At 37.5% G+C, this 17,901-nt stretch overlaps 7 protein-coding genes across 13 annotated transcripts; 1 reads left to right on the top strand and 6 right to left on the bottom strand.

Annotated features, from left to right (window-relative positions):
- Window positions 1–213: 213 nt before the first annotated feature.
- Window positions 214–1,546, top strand: LOC106305547 (pre-rRNA-processing protein TSR2 homolog). Of its 5 annotated transcripts, none has more exons than XM_013741918.1 (5): window positions 214–357; window positions 473–689; window positions 775–866; window positions 943–1,050; window positions 1,218–1,546. In XM_013741918.1, exons 2-5 carry the CDS (start codon window positions 494–496, stop codon window positions 1,434–1,436), a joined length of 615 nt encoding a protein of 204 aa, XP_013597372.1. In that variant the 5' UTR covers window positions 214–357; window positions 473–493; the 3' UTR covers window positions 1,437–1,546. The 5 variants fall into 5 exon arrangements, with proteins under 5 accessions (XP_013597372.1, XP_013597371.1, XP_013597370.1 ...); XM_013741917.1 differs by having other exon boundaries at window positions 214–410; window positions 470–689; XM_013741916.1 differs by having other exon boundaries at window positions 215–357; window positions 470–689.
- LOC106305546 (bifunctional L-3-cyanoalanine synthase/cysteine synthase D2-like) lies at window positions 1,452–3,512 on the bottom strand. 3 transcript variants are annotated; one of them, XM_013741912.1, is made up of 10 exons: window positions 3,401–3,512; window positions 3,170–3,229; window positions 2,899–3,066; window positions 2,544–2,807; window positions 2,331–2,468; window positions 2,203–2,254; window positions 2,041–2,120; window positions 1,902–1,961; window positions 1,738–1,818; window positions 1,572–1,661 (listed from the first exon to the last, which is right to left on the bottom strand). In XM_013741912.1, exons 2-10 carry the CDS (start codon window positions 3,206–3,208, stop codon window positions 1,572–1,574), a joined length of 972 nt encoding a protein of 323 aa, XP_013597366.1. In that variant the 5' UTR covers window positions 3,209–3,229; window positions 3,401–3,512. The 3 variants fall into 3 exon arrangements, with proteins under 3 accessions (XP_013597365.1, XP_013597366.1, XP_013597364.1); XM_013741910.1 differs by having other exon boundaries at window positions 3,170–3,242; window positions 3,401–3,490; XM_013741911.1 differs by lacking the exon at window positions 3,170–3,229 and having other exon boundaries at window positions 1,452–1,661; window positions 3,401–3,477.
- A 589-nt stretch (window positions 3,513–4,101) lies between these two features.
- On the bottom strand, window positions 4,102–5,733 carry LOC106305543 (mediator-associated protein 1). The gene has a single exon (XM_013741908.1). The coding sequence runs from the start codon at window positions 5,487–5,489 to the stop codon at window positions 4,278–4,280; it is 1,212 nt and encodes a 403-aa protein (XP_013597362.1). The 5' UTR covers window positions 5,490–5,733; the 3' UTR covers window positions 4,102–4,277.
- A 77-nt stretch (window positions 5,734–5,810) lies between these two features.
- Window positions 5,811–7,511, bottom strand: LOC106305550 (guanine deaminase). Its single transcript, XM_013741920.1, has 5 exons — window positions 7,280–7,511; window positions 6,798–6,854; window positions 6,521–6,711; window positions 6,307–6,411; window positions 5,811–6,236 (listed from the first exon to the last, which is right to left on the bottom strand). Exons 1-5 carry the CDS (start codon window positions 7,293–7,295, stop codon window positions 6,048–6,050), a joined length of 558 nt encoding a protein of 185 aa, XP_013597374.1. The 5' UTR covers window positions 7,296–7,511; the 3' UTR covers window positions 5,811–6,047.
- Window positions 7,512–9,892: 2,381 nt separating this feature from the next.
- On the bottom strand, window positions 9,893–10,985 carry LOC106303858 (40S ribosomal protein S24-1). Its single transcript, XM_013740201.1, has 5 exons — window positions 10,835–10,985; window positions 10,713–10,754; window positions 10,455–10,625; window positions 10,197–10,283; window positions 9,893–10,099 (listed from the first exon to the last, which is right to left on the bottom strand). The coding sequence occupies exons 1-5, from the start codon at window positions 10,904–10,906 to the stop codon at window positions 10,070–10,072; spliced, it is 402 nt and encodes a 133-aa protein (XP_013595655.1). The 5' UTR covers window positions 10,907–10,985; the 3' UTR covers window positions 9,893–10,069.
- A 1,571-nt stretch (window positions 10,986–12,556) lies between these two features.
- Window positions 12,557–15,046, bottom strand: LOC106301724 (probable serine/threonine-protein kinase WNK9). Its single transcript, XM_013738190.1, has 7 exons — window positions 14,669–15,046; window positions 14,542–14,579; window positions 14,116–14,343; window positions 13,809–14,029; window positions 13,560–13,717; window positions 13,125–13,485; window positions 12,557–13,048 (listed from the first exon to the last, which is right to left on the bottom strand). The coding sequence occupies exons 1-7, from the start codon at window positions 14,744–14,746 to the stop codon at window positions 12,705–12,707; spliced, it is 1,428 nt and encodes a 475-aa protein (XP_013593644.1). The 5' UTR covers window positions 14,747–15,046; the 3' UTR covers window positions 12,557–12,704.
- Window positions 15,047–17,245: 2,199 nt separating this feature from the next.
- LOC106303183 (uncharacterized mitochondrial protein AtMg00310-like) lies at window positions 17,246–17,845 on the bottom strand. The gene has a single exon (XM_013739518.1). The coding sequence runs from the start codon at window positions 17,843–17,845 to the stop codon at window positions 17,246–17,248; it is 600 nt and encodes a 199-aa protein (XP_013594972.1).
- Between the last annotated feature and the right edge of the window lie 56 nt (window positions 17,846–17,901).

The raw sequence follows: 17,901 nt of genomic DNA, 5'->3' as shown, positions 1-17,901 counted from the left end.
GTTCCAAGCAATAAGTATATTTGTAATGTTTGGAACTTATTTAGTTTCTGCATGAGCCATTCAATCCTGTGGCTTTGCTTGCACAACAAGAAGGAAGGTTCTCCTCGACTTTCTCTTCTCAACTTTCCCTCTTAAAATTTTAGCCATAGAAAGCTGACATATAAGTACATGTATAAGCTTGCATAATTACATTTGGTTCGGTTTTGCATTAAATACTATCCGGTTTAGCTTACTCGATCAATCGGTTAGGGTCTTAATTAGAGTTTCAGTTTCCTTCTTCGTTCATCCCACTAACACTGAAAATCGTGAAGCTCGCCGCCGTTCCGACAATACTCAGCAGCTGTTTCCGTCTAACAGGTCCTTCTCTCTCTCTCTATTACAGATCTCACAGAGTCCTACACGGATCAAAAGTTCACGACTTTGACTTTTCAATTGAATCAGAGCTTGTCTCGTTGAATCTGTTGATCAGTAGAGAGAAGAAGAAGGAAGTAGAATGGAATCGAAACCCAGTGGACCAGTAGTGTTGACGGCGGAGGAAGAAGCCTTTCTGAAGGAAGGAATTCATTTGGAGCTTCCACAGTGGACTGCCATGAAAGCCGCCGTCGATAACGGTTGGGGCGGCCGTGATTCTCATGAGAAAGCCAACCGCACATTATCCAACGTTGTCGATTACTTCATCCATCTTAAAGGTTTCACCTTTCCTTCTGGGTTTCTTAATTCACGACCAAAGATGTTAGCTTTCTGATTGTTTCATCATGCAATGCTTCTTTGTAGATCCAACGACGGGGTTTGATGGATTAGCTGATATTCTTGAGAATGGTCTTTATGAGCTCAATACTGTCGCTGATGATGGAAGTCTCGAAGAATTATGCATTTTCTTTTCTCATTTTTACAATGATAGTTTGGTGCTGATAGTGTTTTGCTTCGTGATGCTACTGAAAGGTGACAGAGACGTTACTAGATTGGTATTATGAATGCCTTGAAGGCAACTACCAGAGGCTTGAGAAACTGAGGGCTACTAGTTCTCAAAGGAGGGCCAGTGTTGTCAAGGTTTGTGTTCTTAGACGTTCTATATTGTTCACTTGAGATGCAGATTAGATGTCTGTTTGATTTACATTGTATACAGAGGTTTAGTGATTGTGAGATTATTCCAAACTTTAGTAGATTAGTTTGGTGCGTCTCCGAGAGTTAAAATTGAGACCCTTATGGTGTTGTAGGTTTCAAACGGTAACGATGAGGATGATGAGGAAAGCGATGATGATGATGATGATGATGATGAAGATGAGGATACAAACATGAACGATGATCAAACCACAGACATGATGGTGGATGCATCTGAGCAGAAACCAGAAGCGATGCCGGTTGATGAACCAATAGCCGATGATGGCTGGACGACCGTTCCTTGTAGAAAAAACAAGGGCAAGAGAAGAAACTAAACGGTTTTAGGTTCTAATGGTGTTGTGTAATGCTTAACAGTTTTGGTTGTTTTCACACTAAACACACATTTCTAAACGAAATCGCAAGGTTTCCTTATTATTATATTCAATCACATAGTAATATGGTTTAGATTCTCATTCAATCTGCAAATTCTCTGCTTCATATCTGACAGAATCAAACAGTTTAGTCGATAAATAACGTTCTCCTCCACTGGCAAATATCACCTGCAAACCCAGACAAGAACTTGCGTTTAACTGCAAAGCTTATGGTAGTTACGGTGAGCCAAAGACAAAGCTTTACCACAATGAGTTTCCCTGCGTTCTCTGGACGCTTTGCAACCTTTAACGCAGCTGCTGCTGTTGCTCCAGAGGATATTCCTACCTGCCAGATTATCTATCTCACTGATCACAAACTCATATGTTTCATAGTTTATACACCGAGAAAATAGCGTTAACCGAACGTACCAACAATCCTTCTTTGAGAGCAAGAAGCTTGGCTGTTTCAATGGCTTCCTCACCTGTCACCTGAATCAAAAAAAAGACTGCATGTCTCAGAAACATTGTTTCACGATTCAAGGAAGTAGATAAAACCTCAGCTACTTACTTGAATGATTTCATCAACAATGCTTAAATCCAAATTGGTTGGGATGATACCAGCACCAATCCCCTGGATCAAATGTGAACCTGCAAAACATGAAAAAAAGTATCATATTATGTTTAGACATAATCAAGACCTTGTACGAGAGAGTTATGTTTATAGCCTCACCTGGTTCTCCACCACTGAGTACCGGACTCTCTGTAGGTTCCACCGCACAAACCTATTGATCAAGATTATATACTTTTTTCTTGAAAACATTCAGGGTTAGTTTTCAAGAAATAGTGAAGTTTTTGAACCTTAATGTTTTGATTCATCTCCTTGAGGAACTTCCCTACTCCAGTAACCGTTCCACCAGTTCCAACACCAGCGACCAATATATCTACTTTACCTGCTGAATCTCTCCATATCTCCGGACCAGTGGTTCGGTAATGAATCTACAAGAAACTAAATCATGAAAGAGAGACTTAAAGAAACAAAAACATGATGCATGATATTATTATAGTATAAACCTCAGGGTTTGAAGGATTTTCAAACTGTTGTGGAACAAAACCACCAGAAGTTTTGCTTAACATCTCTTCAGTTTTCTCCAGCATTCCTTTAAAGCCTATGCTCCTATCAGTGAGATGAAGCTCTGCACCTAGTGCTCTTAGTATGATTCTCCTTTCTAAGCTCATAGATGAGGACATCAAAATAATCACTTTATAGCCTCTTGCAGCACCAATGCAGGCTAAACCGATACCGGTGTTACCAGCTGTTGGCTCAATCAATGTACTCTAAACCAAGAAAAACAATGAAACTATATTAATGATATATGTAGAGAGAGATTATATTATATAGTTTTTCTTAGTTGTTTTTTTAATCAACCTCTCCAGGAGTAATCAATCCTTTGTCTTCTGCATCTTTGATCATACTATAAGCGATTCTGTCTTTAATGCTAGAGCAAGGCTCCATCATCTCAAGCTTGGCTGCTATACGGGCCACGCAACCGTCAGCAATTTTGTTCAGACACACCATTGGTGTGTTACCAATCAACTGTACAAAATGCGAAAACAAAGCCAGTGCATCGTAGTCTTGTAAACATGTTCTTTATTTCAAGAAAAGAGTTCATTAAAACATATTTTAGAGAGTTTTTTACTTCAGTCACATCGTTCTTGATCAAGCAACGATCTTCCATGTTGGTCTCTCTTTGAAACTCCTGCAGATATAATCTGAGATTTAAAGAAGCAGACACAGCACAATCCTCAAAATATTCAACAACCTTCTTCCATATACTCTAGATGCTAACTGAAAGTAGCAGGAACAGAGCAGAACTACATGATGTTTTTTTATGGGTAAACCAGAAAGAACGTTTGAAAACAAGTCATACCTTTAAAGTTAAAGACCGAACGAAAGTATCAGTGAGGCAGTGAAGAAGAAGAAGTAAAATGAACCGATGAGTCTCTAAATCCCATACCAGACTATATATACTGTCAGATTGATAATATTACATATGTAGTGGTTGTACAGTAGTATAATAATAATATGTGTATATATAATTCAAAATATATTTTTTATGCGATTTTCACATGTGACCTGTGATGAACTGTACGATGTGTGAAGTTTGTGTCATGTTGCGTAGTGTGAAACATAGCATCTAACCTTGTACTATTTATTTAATGTGAAGATAACATCAAACACTATAATTTAAAAGCTTTCATAGCTTTATGATCATGCCTCTAATTAAAATATGTATAAGCAGACAACGAGGACATTATGAGCCTTTTCAATATATATACACATGAATTTATAGATGATCATCAAATAAAACATAACAAAGAGTTCCACTAACAACTGCAACCTAATACCAAATTCCAAGAAATACGTGTTAAATGTTCATTAGATAAGCATCACACATAAATTATTTGCTTATTTTATAAGGAGTTTTTGTTTTTATTGAAGTAGTGAGAACCACAAACTATAATCTAATAGACTAATACAAAGTTTATGCACAACCCCCGTTATCATTCACCCCTAAAGGACAAAATTAAAAAAAGATCCCAATCAAGAAACGAAAAAACAAACTCTAAAAAACTAGAAAGATTTCATCACCATCAGAAATTTACGACTCAGATTATTAGTTTATCGCTTACTAACTGTACCTCACCACCACATCACAACACATGTTCATGTTCTACTTCCTTCTTCCTCATATTACTCATAACTTAGATCTTACAAGAACCCTCATTACAGTCTTCCTTATGCGATCATCCTCCACTGGGCATAGTCTTTAACTCATTCACCGTGGCTCTAATCTGCTCTTGGACCAACTCCAATCTCCTCGAGTACACTTCCAACTCAAGAATCTGCTGTCTCCTCCACCGTTCATCCCCTACTCCTCCTCCACCAAACCCTAGGGGATTCACCGACGGCATCAGCATTGGGCTTAACACACCCATAGCATGAGCACCACCACCTCCTGGGAATCCTCCCACCGCAGCCATCATCATCCCCGTTGTACCATTCATCATCTCTTTGATCAAAGGTGAAACACAGCTCTTCACCGTCTCTTCTATCAACCCTCCTAGATTCCTTCCATCACCGAACTCACCAAAGGCAGACACATTCTCGTTGAGGTTAACACTTGGCACTGGCCCATCAGACAGAGAAACAGCTTTGTCTTCATCTATCTTCCCTATCCTCGATCTAGGTCGTTTCCTCGACCCACTACTCATAGTCACTTTCTTCTCCAACACGTTTTCAGAATCAACCTCCACATGTGCATTATTACCATTGGTTTCCTCGAACTCCATCACGTTGTTATCTTCGAACCCAATGATCTTCCCGGTCGGGTTCCAAATCTTCCTAGAGATATCGAAAGTGGCTTGATCGTGAGAGCTTTTGAAGACCACCTCTTTGCCGGAGCTGAACTTGCTCATCACGTTACGGTACTTCTTCTTCAGCCTACGGAGCTTCTCCACGAGCTGGTTCTTGTTGAACTCGAGCTGAAGCTTGGACTTGATCTGCTCGTAAAACGGCGCCGTGTCGGGAGGGTGCGAGCTGGTGCCTCGGTGGGTCGTGATGTAGTCGAGGAACCCGCGGAGGAGCTCTATCTCGTCCTCGTCGGTCCACAGCCTCTGGAAAAGGCGCCTGGAGTCGTCAAGGGGCGGTGGTGGTCTCAGATGGACGATCTCCGTCGTGCGGTGCCATTTGGGGTCGGAATCAGCGGGAATGGAGGAGACAGGTACGGCGGATCCGGAAGGGAGAGCGACGGTCACGGTGTCTGTTGCCGCGGAGGAGGACTTGGCGGTGACGGTAACCAAGGGAGAATTCAGATCTTCGTATTCGTGATCGTTTGGCTCAGGCATGACAGCTTCTTCGTCGGAATCAGTCTCTCCTCCTCCTCCGGCGCCGCCGTCTTCCTCCAGCTCAGGCGATTCAAGAGAGAAAACAGCCTCACGCTCGTCCGATGGAGACATCACCTCAAAATCACAAACACTCAGCAGAGAAAAACAAAAAGTAGGAGCTCTCAGATCGAATCAGGACAGAGAGACAAGAACCAGATCCAGATGGAATTGGGTTCCTCCTTCACGAGGTTTTGTGTGTTTTGAGTGGTAGGGCATGAGAATCTACGACACTAGCAAGGGTAGTTTCGGTATTTACACATTATTATGACCTGGGCGTAATAAGTGGTCCAGACTCGTTCACATGTTTGGTTGTTGCAGCTCATGTCTGAAAAGTCAAACGTCTTCACCTGTTTATTCCACGATATGTAATTATGTAATAAAGAAAATATAAAATTCGATTTGATGGTGTGTAAATATTTCGACAGAATGATGAAGTATTTACCAGTTCAACTTTGAATGGAGAAAAGTAAACAATTCAAGTCAACAAGAACTGAAATTGAGAGTTTTTTTTTTTCTTTTTTTAGAAATTAACAATTTGAAACAGAGATTTATTTGGTTAAAGCGAAAGTGTGCACTTGTTCTTCTAATTGCCATCATCATGAACAAGGATGTGATGAAGGAGAAGAGCTCTCAGTATAAACGGAACTTCTCCTTGGTGTTCTGGAACACTTGTTCAGCAATCGCAGCTCCATTCCCGTCTGCTTTCTTTATCTCCAGGTTAGATTTCTGGTAAACACCGGTTCCTCTCAGCGCATCAGCTATGAAGTCATCAAACCCGATGGCTATGGCTGCTTCAGCTTTGGCTCCGTATACCAATCTCTGTTCACGAGCACTCATCAATGATAATGAAAGAGATAAGAAAGATGAATTCGTGTTTCAGATATTTTACCTTGAGTCTAGAGAGATGGATGGCTCCGAAGCACATGGGACACGGCTCACAGGAAGCGTAAATCTCGCATTCTGATAGCTCGATCTGGTTGAGTTTCTTGCACGCCTGTGTGTTCCACAAATGGATTCATATCAGTGTTAGGAACAAGCAAAATGCTTTAAGATTGTAGAGCAAAGAGAGTGGTAATCATCAATCCACGGAATAAATACTTTACCTCTCGAATGGCAGTGACTTCGGCGTGCGCGGTTGGGTCGGTGTACTTCAAGACCATGTTGTGGCAGCTAGCGACGACCTCGTTCTTGTGAACAATAACGGCACCAAAAGGGCCACCATCACCACAGTCAACACCCTTGTAAGCTTCTTCAACAGCTTGGGTTAGGAACTTGTGGTCACTGTCTTGCACAGCTGATCAAAAAGACAAAAAAAGGATCTTCATTTTTCCCCATGACGAAAGATACATGTGACTGAACCAGAGGTCGGTCCATACATACCTTGTTGGTGACCGGCAAATGCACTAGCAACGGAGATGGTTCCGTCTTTTGCTTCCACTACACAATATATTCCATCAATGACACAGCAGTCAGATCTTCCATTACATTACATTACAAGTTAGGAGAGAAATAACAAATTACTTTTGTATACATTTGCTTCCACGACTCAAAAACAATCTGAAAATTCAGATGATGAATCAAACCGTGAAGTAAAACGTTTGACGAAGAAGCTATAACAGTGGTGACGTGTGTGGTTCCCTAAAATTCTACTACAATATCTGCATGTGAAATTTATATTCCCTAATCTAAATCTGGGAATCGAAAACAAAAAACAAAAAAAACAAATTAAACGATGAATCGGAATCCAAAATCGCAGGAGAGAGAGAGAGTTGTTGATCTGGTGATAAAAATTCAATAGGACGATCGATTCGGTTTTTCTAACATAGAATATGAGCAAATAAAAAAAAAAAACTCCCTTTTACCTTTAGCTTCTTCCATCGACTGAGGATGAGAATTTGATATCTGGGAGGGGGGAGGGAGAGAATTCTAGAAGAAGAAGAGGAGAAGTGCGATTGTGTGGTGGGAGAAAGGTTGACGAAGAAGAGACCCCAGCTGATGTGCTTTTATAGACCCAACAATCAATCACAGATATTTGATATGGTTTTGGGAGAGGATGAAAGAACGATCAGAGTAAATAATACTTAAATCAATTTTATAGAGAGATAGATGATTTGGAAAGTGAATCTTCTAGGAAGGAAACAATACAAAACTTCGGGTTTATTAAAACAAAAGTTTCCTTTATTTCATATGATTAGTTGTTAGTTGATTACACATAAACCCTCAAATTAATCCCCTTACTTTGTGCAATTCCGCGCGTTTTCTATATTTCTTATTATTAAATTTTCATAATTTAGTTTTCTTAAAACCTTTAATATTTTATTCAAAACTATAAAACTATATTTGCATTACTTTTTGGTTTTAGTTTTTAAATAAAAATAACATTTTTATATTTTTCTCAAAAAAAATTATTATAAAAATACATATTGGAACAAAGTAAAATATAGAAGAAGAAATAGATTCGGGTGGAAATGTTCTTTATATATCCATGTTTCCATAAGATTGCGAACATTGGGAAAGGAAGAGACGAGAAAGAAAACTCATTTTACACATTTTTGTCGAGTTTATAAACTTCTTCTAATTCATTGCAAACCCCTCCACTCATTGATGTACTTTTGTGTTAACATTCACCAGTAACAATGAAACGCATCAAATTTTCCCTTTAATACTAGCTTGTAACTTCTAACTACTATTGATCATGGGGTATATAGTTAGTTTTTATTAATAAAAAAGAAGATGAAAATGAGACAATAATACAACCGGGGATAAGGCAAATGACTCAAATACACGAATTAGGATGAGGACGCATGTGCACGTTATCATTTTCGTTGACAAGATTCATCTTCCATACAATGCATCTGCAACATAATGAGCCGTAATCTGTACATGTAATTTGGCATATATTTATTTATAGAAGACATAACACTTAAACAATAGGGGAAGTTAAGAGTGTGTACCTCAACAGAAATATTGTAAACTCACAACCATGATCACTGCCAAATTTGTATGTGGGAAAAGTACAATTCTCTTCCAATAGATAAAATAAATGTAAAATTATTTGTAATGTCGTTGCTTAACATGCGAGCTTATAAACTACATATGCTTTCAATTATTGAACGAGAGATGATGCAAGACGTCAACAATATGGGACATGTGAGTTAGTTAAACGAATAACGGAATATAAATAAATGGAAATGAGTCGCTCATCTTTGTTCACCTTCACATGGAAACGCATCGACGGTCCTTTTTAAAAATCAATATTTAAAGTAAAATAATTTAACCTTTTTAGTAGGTGAACTTATTTCTTTTTTCGGGGAAGATAAAGAGAGATTAATAATAGAACTACATTTAGGAAGAAACTGTTCATACGTTACCATGAAAATGACCAATATGGATGGCGGAAATTAGAAAATAACTTTCCTAGAAACTTGTAAGAACACATTTCGCTAAAAAATAAAATAAAGGACCAAAATTATTTTTGGTACTTAAAGTATCAAATATGTACGCAATCAAATAAAATCAATTATACAGATCTCAAACAGATACATTCTCGCGTATACGTTTTCAACTCTTTCCCTAATCTTGCATCTTGCTTCCAATTTTTTAAAAGATACAAAAAGCAATGGACATAGAAAAAGTGCGAATGCTCTTTTTTTAACGATAATCGTGTAGCACGGCGATTCCAGAGACATACATGATGTAGACTAGTCTTCGTAGTCTAAAAATAAGTAATCTTCTCTTTTATGACTTTATCATTTTATGCAATCTACTAATTAAATTTTAAAAGACTTGTTGAAAGGAGTCAAGACTATGGAAAGGAGCTGCGTCATTTTCTTTCAAGTTAAATATAATCAACAATCCAAACGTATTTAACACATGACGAAATTTCAGCTTATAAATTAGTATAAACTGAAATAAGAATCCTATGAAAGACTGTGACAAAAAAAAAAAAAAAAAAATCCTATGAAAGAAAAAATATATTTTTATTGCACTCGGCGATAAAGAAGATGCAACAACTGTTACAATTTTAAAGCCAAAAGAAACAAAAATTTATCACTAGTAATGACAATTCTACTTTCCGGATAACCGGATTCGTTAGACTTTAAACCTACTTCAAAACCGCTTGAAGCATAAGCATACATGCACTGTAAGCCTGTAAGTCACGGTTTATCAAATCAAACAAACATTAGACTACGGTTTAAAGAAAAAACTCTTGTGGATATCTTAAAATCGTGTATGTATGAACTTGTTGCAGGCTCACAACCACGGTGTTACTGTACATACATTATCATTTGCCTATACGATATATTTAAGCCAGGTGATCGCGTATGTAATATAGCTCGTCTTTTGAACGCAAGCACTAGCAAATAATGTTGCCCGTCGGACGAAGAACACTTTCAATTACAAATGTTCACCCAGCAGCTACGGCTCTTATTAGATTAAGCTGTTGTACCACCAACCAAAGGAAGCAAGGAACGGAGTTTAAAAATAAAATGTATTCAGCAAAATGTTTAGCACAAGGTTCTCTATCGCTTAAAGCATAATCCAAACCAAAATAGAACGAGTGTGACAATGAGAAGCGAAAATGGGGGACATAAAAGAAGGAATGATGCGGAATAAAAACCCAAAATGCGCCTTGGCTCTTCAACACCTCCTCACTTCTTCTTGGGGTCACCAGCCTTGGTCTACACAGACAAGTAAAAAACGAACAATAAAGTCAAAACAGGACTTAAACAAAAACACTTGCAAAAATGTAGGTTAGAGTTAGTTTTGGTCTCTCACCTTCTTAACACCACGGATCTTCTTGGCCCTGTTCTTCCTCTCCTTAATCTGTTTCCTTGATTTCTCGATCTTGGTGTCAAGTCCATTCTATCCAAACACAACGGGAATCATTAATAGTTACCAAAAATTCCACATCAAAGCCATCAGAGTTTATTAGCAAATCAGGTAAAAAAAAGGAAGCACTAAGAGCATGCAAAACTAAAGAAACTAAGCCAGTACTAGAGAGGAAAGAACACTGCTTTGAAATGGGACTTATACCCTGATGAGCCTGTACTTGGGCTCGAACTTCTTGGCACTCTCGACATTGTCGTAGATCAAACCAAACCCAGAAGATTTGCCACCTCCAAAGTGGGTTCTGAATTTGAAAACGAAGATAGCATTGGGGTCCTTAACCTCGTACATCCTTGCCAACTTCTCCTTGAGCTCAGCCTTCACAAAAACATTCCAATCAAACAATCAGAATCTTCTCAAAGAAAACAATGAAGATTGCAAAGCTACTGTGATAAACACGAATACCTTTGAGACGTTAGCTCTTCCTGGGTGAAGAACATCAATAACCTACATTCATAAGCCACCATCACTAATCAGTACACAAGAATCCGAAGAGAGAGAGAGAGAGATGAAGGATTGAAACTCACAAACTGCTTCCTGGAGAGAAGCCTGTTGGTCATGAACTTCCTGGTCCTGATTGTGACTGCTTTCTCCGCCATGGCTGCTGCTATTCCTCCGGTTGTGAAAATCGACGAGTTTTCTCTCACGCTGCAGCCTTTGAAGAAAGAGAAGCAGCGGTCGGAAACCCTAGCTGCTTAAATATATAGCTCTCACTTTCAGGTTTTTAGGGTTTCTTTTCTTACTGGTTTTTACTTGATGGGTCAGTTTATTTAGATGAAACCCATTGGGCCTGAACAACTATGCTGTCCTCACCAGATTTTAAGTGGGATAGCCTTATTATTTTGGTGGTAACTACTCTTGATTGTCGAAATAATACGCTTTCAGTACTAATTTTATGTTTGAAGGACAGATTAACGAGAACTACGTACTTTGTGTTCAATGATCAATAATTTGTATACATTTTATGAGAATTCGCGTATAAGAGCAGCTTCATTGCTGGGACAAGGAAGAGTATCTCCCTTTAATATATTACTTCCTCCGTTCCTCAGCCACATATATTTTTTAGAAAAAAAGTTTGTTTCAAAAACATATATATTTTTTTTTTGTGTTTTCTATGAAAAAATTGTAAACTTCAAAAAAATCAATTGACTTTGTTAAAATACTATTGGTTAAAAGTTATTAAAAATAGAAAATTACAGAAAACGATACATTTATTATGGTAGAATCTATCTTTGTGGAACAGACAGAGTATTAAACAATTAAAATTAAGGTATCTTTGCACAGAATTATTCAGAACATGTATAAAACTCCTATGGTTTACGCATTGGTTTTGTTTTGGGCAGTTCTCTCAAATAGACCTTTTTGAGTTTTTTTTGAGTTTTTGTCACAAAAATAGACTTCAAAAACTAAAATGACCAAAATATCATTTTTTATTTTGAAAATTTTAATTTTTTTCTACTTTTTAAAATTTGAAATCCTATCCCCAAAACCCCACTCTTCAACTCTAAATCCTAAGCCCCACCCTTCAACTCTAAATCCTAATGTCTAGATTAATTAACCATGGGGGTATAAGTGTATATTTACTTCTTTTGATAAAATATTTAAGTTTATTTTGATCATTTTTATTTTTAAGGCTTATATTTATGACAAAAACTTTTTTTCGGTGATCTTAGAAAATTTCTCTTTTGTTTTTGTTCTAATTAAAATTTAACTACTTAAGAAAATTACAATAAAATAATAATATTCTATTAGGCTGATATTCAAATTCAGATACTAAGCAAAATGGTTATGCAGCTTATGCTCTAATAACACTACATTGAACTATTTTATAATGATGATGAGAAATTTTGTATAAGTTTTTGACAGTGGTTAATATGCGCATAAGTGCCGACCTTGAGAATTTGGGGCCCTAGACCATTTAGTAAAGATTTAAAAAATTTGGGGGTTTCAAATTTTTTTTTAAAAAATTTAACGGCTTATTTACATATAAAATTTTACAAAAAGTTTGGGGGTCTAAGACGAATGTTTCATTAGGCTTTGCCCAGGAGGCCAGGACCGGCCCTGACCATATTTCGAAGACTTTAATATTAAATTTTGTGAAGTATTAACATTAGTGAACTATTAATAAAACCACTTAACTAAATGAAATTCTAAAAAAAAAATCTTTGTTAATGATAAATCAAAAATGTCTTTTTGTTTCTTTTTCAAGATTGAGAATCAAAGACAATCACCGGCTTAATGAGCTATAGTTAAATAATTACTGTGATATTTTTGGTATGTGAACATTACTGTAAATAATTTACACATATTAACAAAAGACAACGAAAATGCCATTTTTCCATTGGAGTAAAGCTTTCCCAAGGCTCGTTAATTCCACAGGAACAACATATATAGTAGTTAGTCACTTGACCTACAAGAAAACACCTCTTCTTCATCAGAGTTGTTTAATCCCGAAGTGATCTCTTCAAACCGTCCATGCTTCTCTCCACACATGTTTCTACAACACTGTCTCACGTTGAAGTCTACAGCTGAGTGGTTCGATGAGCAGTTGCAAAAGCTGCTCTCAAACCCTAGGCCTGATCTCCAATCAGGAACCAGAGAAGCAATCTCTCCATTGATCATGTTAGCTATCTTTGTCACATCACGGTCGTCCATCTCCAGCTCTTCCACCATCTCTCTTGCAACGCTAATGGCTGTGTCGCTTTCGATGTCAAACGGGAAGTATATGTTCCTCACAAGCCCTGCAATGAGAGGAAACTGTTTATGGTCTGAAACATGAAACTTCTAGAACGTAACAAAGGTTGTCTGGTCACAAACCTTCCTTGTCGGCGATTCGGAGTCTCAGGAACAGTCCATCACCATTGTCTCTTCTCTTACCTTTAATGCTTATGTGGACATTGTCAAACTTGTTATCATACTCTTCTGCTTCTTCATGATCATCATCGTTTTGAAACTCAAAGATCTCTATTCCGTGTGACTCAACCATCTCATCTCCATTGTAAGTCCATTGGCTTTGATCATTGTCGCTGTAGTAATTGCTTGGGTAGTCTATACAAAGAAACTGGTCGTCTAGTAGTTCACGAGCTGAGAGCCTAAGGGATGCACTGGCTAAGCACTTCTCTATAAAGCCTCTAACCTCACCGTCCTTCACCTTGTCTAATGAGTCTGGTTTCTTGCCCTGAGAAACAGAACTCGACAGTTTTTACAACTCAAAACAAAAGCTTGTAATAAAAGAAACTTGATGATTCTCACCGATATAACTCTCTTGTAGATCTGAGCAGGGTGAGTACATTCACTGTAAGGGTAATCAAACGTTACCATTTCTAAAACGCACATCCCAAACGAGTAAATATCGACTAGCTCGTTATATTCTTCTGCATAGACTTCAGGAGCCATGAACTCTGGTGTCCCTAAGAGGCCAAGAAAATAAAAGCTTGCAGCATCACAATTTAAATTTAGTTATGAACTGAGCAAAGCAAAAGGAGAGAACATATTGCATACCAACACAGTGAGCAGCGTGTGAGTGTTGTAACATAGCAGCAAGACCAAGATCACCAATCTTGACTTCTCCTTGGTTACCATTAACGAAAATGTTGTCACACTTGAGATCTCTGTGAATCACAGGAGGGTCATGCGTATGAAGATAGTTTAAACCTCTTAAGATCTGTCTACACCAATGCTTCACCGCTCTTATGTTCACTCTTTTGTGCTTTAGCCTATACCTGTATTCACCATATTTTTATGAACAATAACAACATCTTTAATGATACATGTTTATGATTTAAAGTAATCAAAAGACATCACTTACTGTCTTAGGGTACCAGAAGTGAACATTTCAGTGATGAAGTTAATGTTTCGATTATCGGTATCAACCCAAGAAGTGTAGAACTTCATGATGCTCTTATGTTTGAGTGTTTTGAGGAGGTGAATCTCACAGTAGAGCCTCTCAAGTTCTTGAGGACTTTGCAAGAAATCATAGAGCTTTACTTGGTTCCATGCTACTTCTATACCCTCATATTCATCAAATCCTCTGTAACTGCAAATCCAAATAATAGAACCATAAATTTGGTTTTATCTATTTCAGAATCTCTAAAGCCAAATAACAGAACCATAGATCAAGATGCCTTTGGTTTATGCAGAAACTAAAGTTGTTTAAGCCAACAGAGGTATGTTATGTTCCTATATTGTGTAAAATAGGAACAATATTTTAAGATAAGAGAGATTGGATTCTTACACGGTCTTTGAAGATCCTTTACCAAGAACTTCATTGTACTGCAACAACAAGAACACACTAAAACCTTTAAACAAAAGAAAACAGAAAATCAAATTTATATTGAGAGATCAGAGAGAGAGAAATATACTCTTCCATATCTTCCAGAAGGATCAACTTCAACAAACTCAGAGTCATCTGGTTCAAGATGGCTGATGTTGTTCATCATTTCCTAAGCAGAGAATCAAAAAGAGCAATACACAAATAGAAAATATAAAGAAAATCCTAGAAAAAAGAAAGAGAAATACATATAGTAATGTTTTTTATTTGGTTGGTTTTGTTTTTTTTTTTTCGTGTAGCCTTTTTATTGGTATCATCTCTGTACCTCTACCATAATAAGTTAATCAAATAAACATTAAACTCGTGTAGATGAGGAGAGAGGTTCGTTTGAGCTTTGTTGGAAGACAAATAAAATTAGATTCTTTTTCTTTCTTTCTTTTTTTTGGCCTTTTTTATTTTGCTTTATATGTGTACTTTTGCTTCAGTTGTTCTTACATAGAATTATAGAAACATAACTATCTCAAGAAAACTGTAGGCAAAGGCAGTTGCGAGACGCACTGAGCGTGGTCCAAACGAGTAAACAAATGCTTCATCTTTTTTCTTTCTTTTTCTTTCTCAACGAAAAAAAGTTAGGTTGAACTACATTTTCTACCCATCTTTATATTCAAAATACATTTTTCCTAAGATATCTACTCATCTTTATGTCAAAGAAGATATACGAAAGAAATAGTTTAGTATTTTACTCCTCTATTTTACAAATAATGACGTTTTGACACTTTCTTTTTTTTCATTAAAAATGTCATTTTAGAATTCAAAACAGTTATATCATGGTATCTCACTTCTTTGTGTATATCTACCTAATTAGCTCATTTTTACTTTTACTATTAATTACAAAATGTTTTGATTTTATAAATAGCGTTATTTATCCAAAAATCATTGGTTGAACAAATGTAATAACTAAAGTTATATATGAATCAATTTTAATCATTTTCTTAATTTGTGTTAAAATAACACTTTTAAATGGAGAGAATATCATTTTATTATTAAATGCGTTTTTATGTTAGTTTTGTTACGTGTATTGTTATCATGTAATTTAGACCGTTTCTAATTGATTATTTTATTTTTCTTCAAAATATAGTAATTCTGTAAGGGAGTTGAATTCTAGTTCAATGTTATTCTCTTTTACAATAAAAAGGTGATAAACAAAAAAAAAAATATTATATTTATAGAATCAATTTTTATTTTTATTTTTGAAACACTATATTATAAATCTATATTATAAAGTAAAAAATAGAGTAGAACTATGAAATTTTCACTTCAAATTATATTTTATAGTGAAAAATAGAGTGGGTTTGAAATGTTGTTAAAAATGTATAAATTGTATAATGCTTGTTATAGGTTAAAATAGACATGGGGTCCGACTGGTGACCATTTTGGAAACAACATGAACAAATAGGAAATAAACGTAGAGAAATGTACACGAGTAAACTTACCAGAAAAAGAAAAGACAAATAAAAATAATTATAATACACTAACCTAAGTTTTTGTTTTTTTTTTTGAACTCATATGAATTAATTTTGAAAGTTAGTTGGGAGGATTAACCAACTCCCCACCAACTAGAGGTTCAAACAGGGTTAAAGCACCCTTAGCCACACCATCGGCTTCCATATTCTTTTCACGAGGAATCCACTCAAATGAAAAAGAATCGAAACAACAACTTAGTTCTAGGATATCAGAGACAACACTATGAAGCTCTGAGAGAACCTCGCAAGACGAGGTGCATTTGATTAGCTGGATATAATCCGATTCAAATCTGAGGTTTCGCAGCTCCATCCTTCGACAGGTGAGAACCGCCTCTCTGAGAGCTAGTCCTTCGGCCATTAAAGGCGACGAAACAAACTCCGTCTGCTGTTGGAAGGTCTTCTTCTGAAAGGGGGCCAGGATAATCCAGCCAAGTCCTGCTCGCTTACTTGTCGCACACCACGCTGCGTCCGTACGCACCACCGTCGTTCCATGAGATAGCGGCTTCGACATCTTCCTGTTTTTAAGGGGGCCCGAAATCTCTGGTTTCCCTTTTAAGCTCCACTCCCTGGCCAGTCTGATAGCACTCAAGAGTGTGTCCTCCGGAGAGCTTAAGAAGCCTTCGAAGACGAATCTATTTATGGCTTCCCACATAGCCCACATGACCCACGAAACCAATGAACCTGAAACTATTCCAGCTGGGGGAAGTGTTTTTTGGTTGCAAAGTAAGGGCCAGACGGCCACCAAATCTAGTATTCCGCTACAGTCCATCTCAATAAGCAAAGGAGCATGTTGCCACACTTTTCGAGCAAACTGGCATTGGAAGAGGAGATGAATAATAGATTCACTACTTTCACACCTTTTACACTTTGGATCGACATCAATGTGCCTTTCCATCAGCCTTTCTCCAACCGGGATAGCTCCTTTCAAGACTTTCCAGACAAAGAGCTTCACCTTCGGCGCACAATCCAGATTCCACACCATCTTCTTCCAATTAACAACAGTCTATGCGACTCTAGCATCAGGTTCTTCCTCGACTGCAGTAAAGTAGCCTGATTTGACTGAGTATTCTCCATAATTTGTTCCTAGCCAGATAAGCTTATCTTCAGCTCCTGTTACACTCTGTTTCTGACAGAGGATTTTCTCTTCATAACCCGGGAGCAAAAGCTGGAGTTTCATGCTGTCCCATTGCTTTCCGTCTTCTGTCATTAGGTCTGGTCATTAGGTCTACAACACGCAGGTTGACACTCTGTTCAGTAGGAGGTCCCATAGGTCGTTCTTGTTTACTTGTGGAGAGCCAGGGATCGTGCCATACACTGATGGAGAGACCATCTCCTATAGCCCAACCGATTTTCTTTAATAAGAGGTCTTGGCCAGTCAAAACACTGCGCCATCCATGCGACATGACAGAAGCTTCAGAAGCTTGAAGAATGGAACATTCAGGGAAATACTTCCCTTTAAGTATTTTACCCAGTAGACTGTTCGGATTATGCAGCAGTCTCCATCCTATCTTGGCCAGCATTGCATCATTGAAACTTTGAAAATCCTTCATCCCCAAGCCTCCACACGACTTTGGTGTGGCTATCTTATCCCAAGAAACCCAAGCCATCTTCTTAGCGTTCTCATTATTATCCCACCAGAACCTTGTGACAACAGATTGAATTCTTTTGCAAAGCGATACGGGTAACTTAAAGCAAGTCATCGAGTATGAGGGGATGGGCGAGAGAACACTCTGAAGCATCACCATCTTCCCCGCCGACGATAGAAACTTTGTAGACCAGCCTCTAGCCTTGTGCTTGATCC

Source organism: Brassica oleracea, chromosome C7 (genome assembly GCF_000695525.1).
Source record: "Brassica oleracea var. oleracea cultivar TO1000 chromosome C7, BOL, whole genome shotgun sequence".
Classification (NCBI taxonomy): Eukaryota; Viridiplantae; Streptophyta; class Magnoliopsida; order Brassicales; family Brassicaceae; genus Brassica; species Brassica oleracea.
Note: the sequence above shows the minus strand (reverse complement) of the source record. Positions and strands in the feature narration are given on the sequence as shown.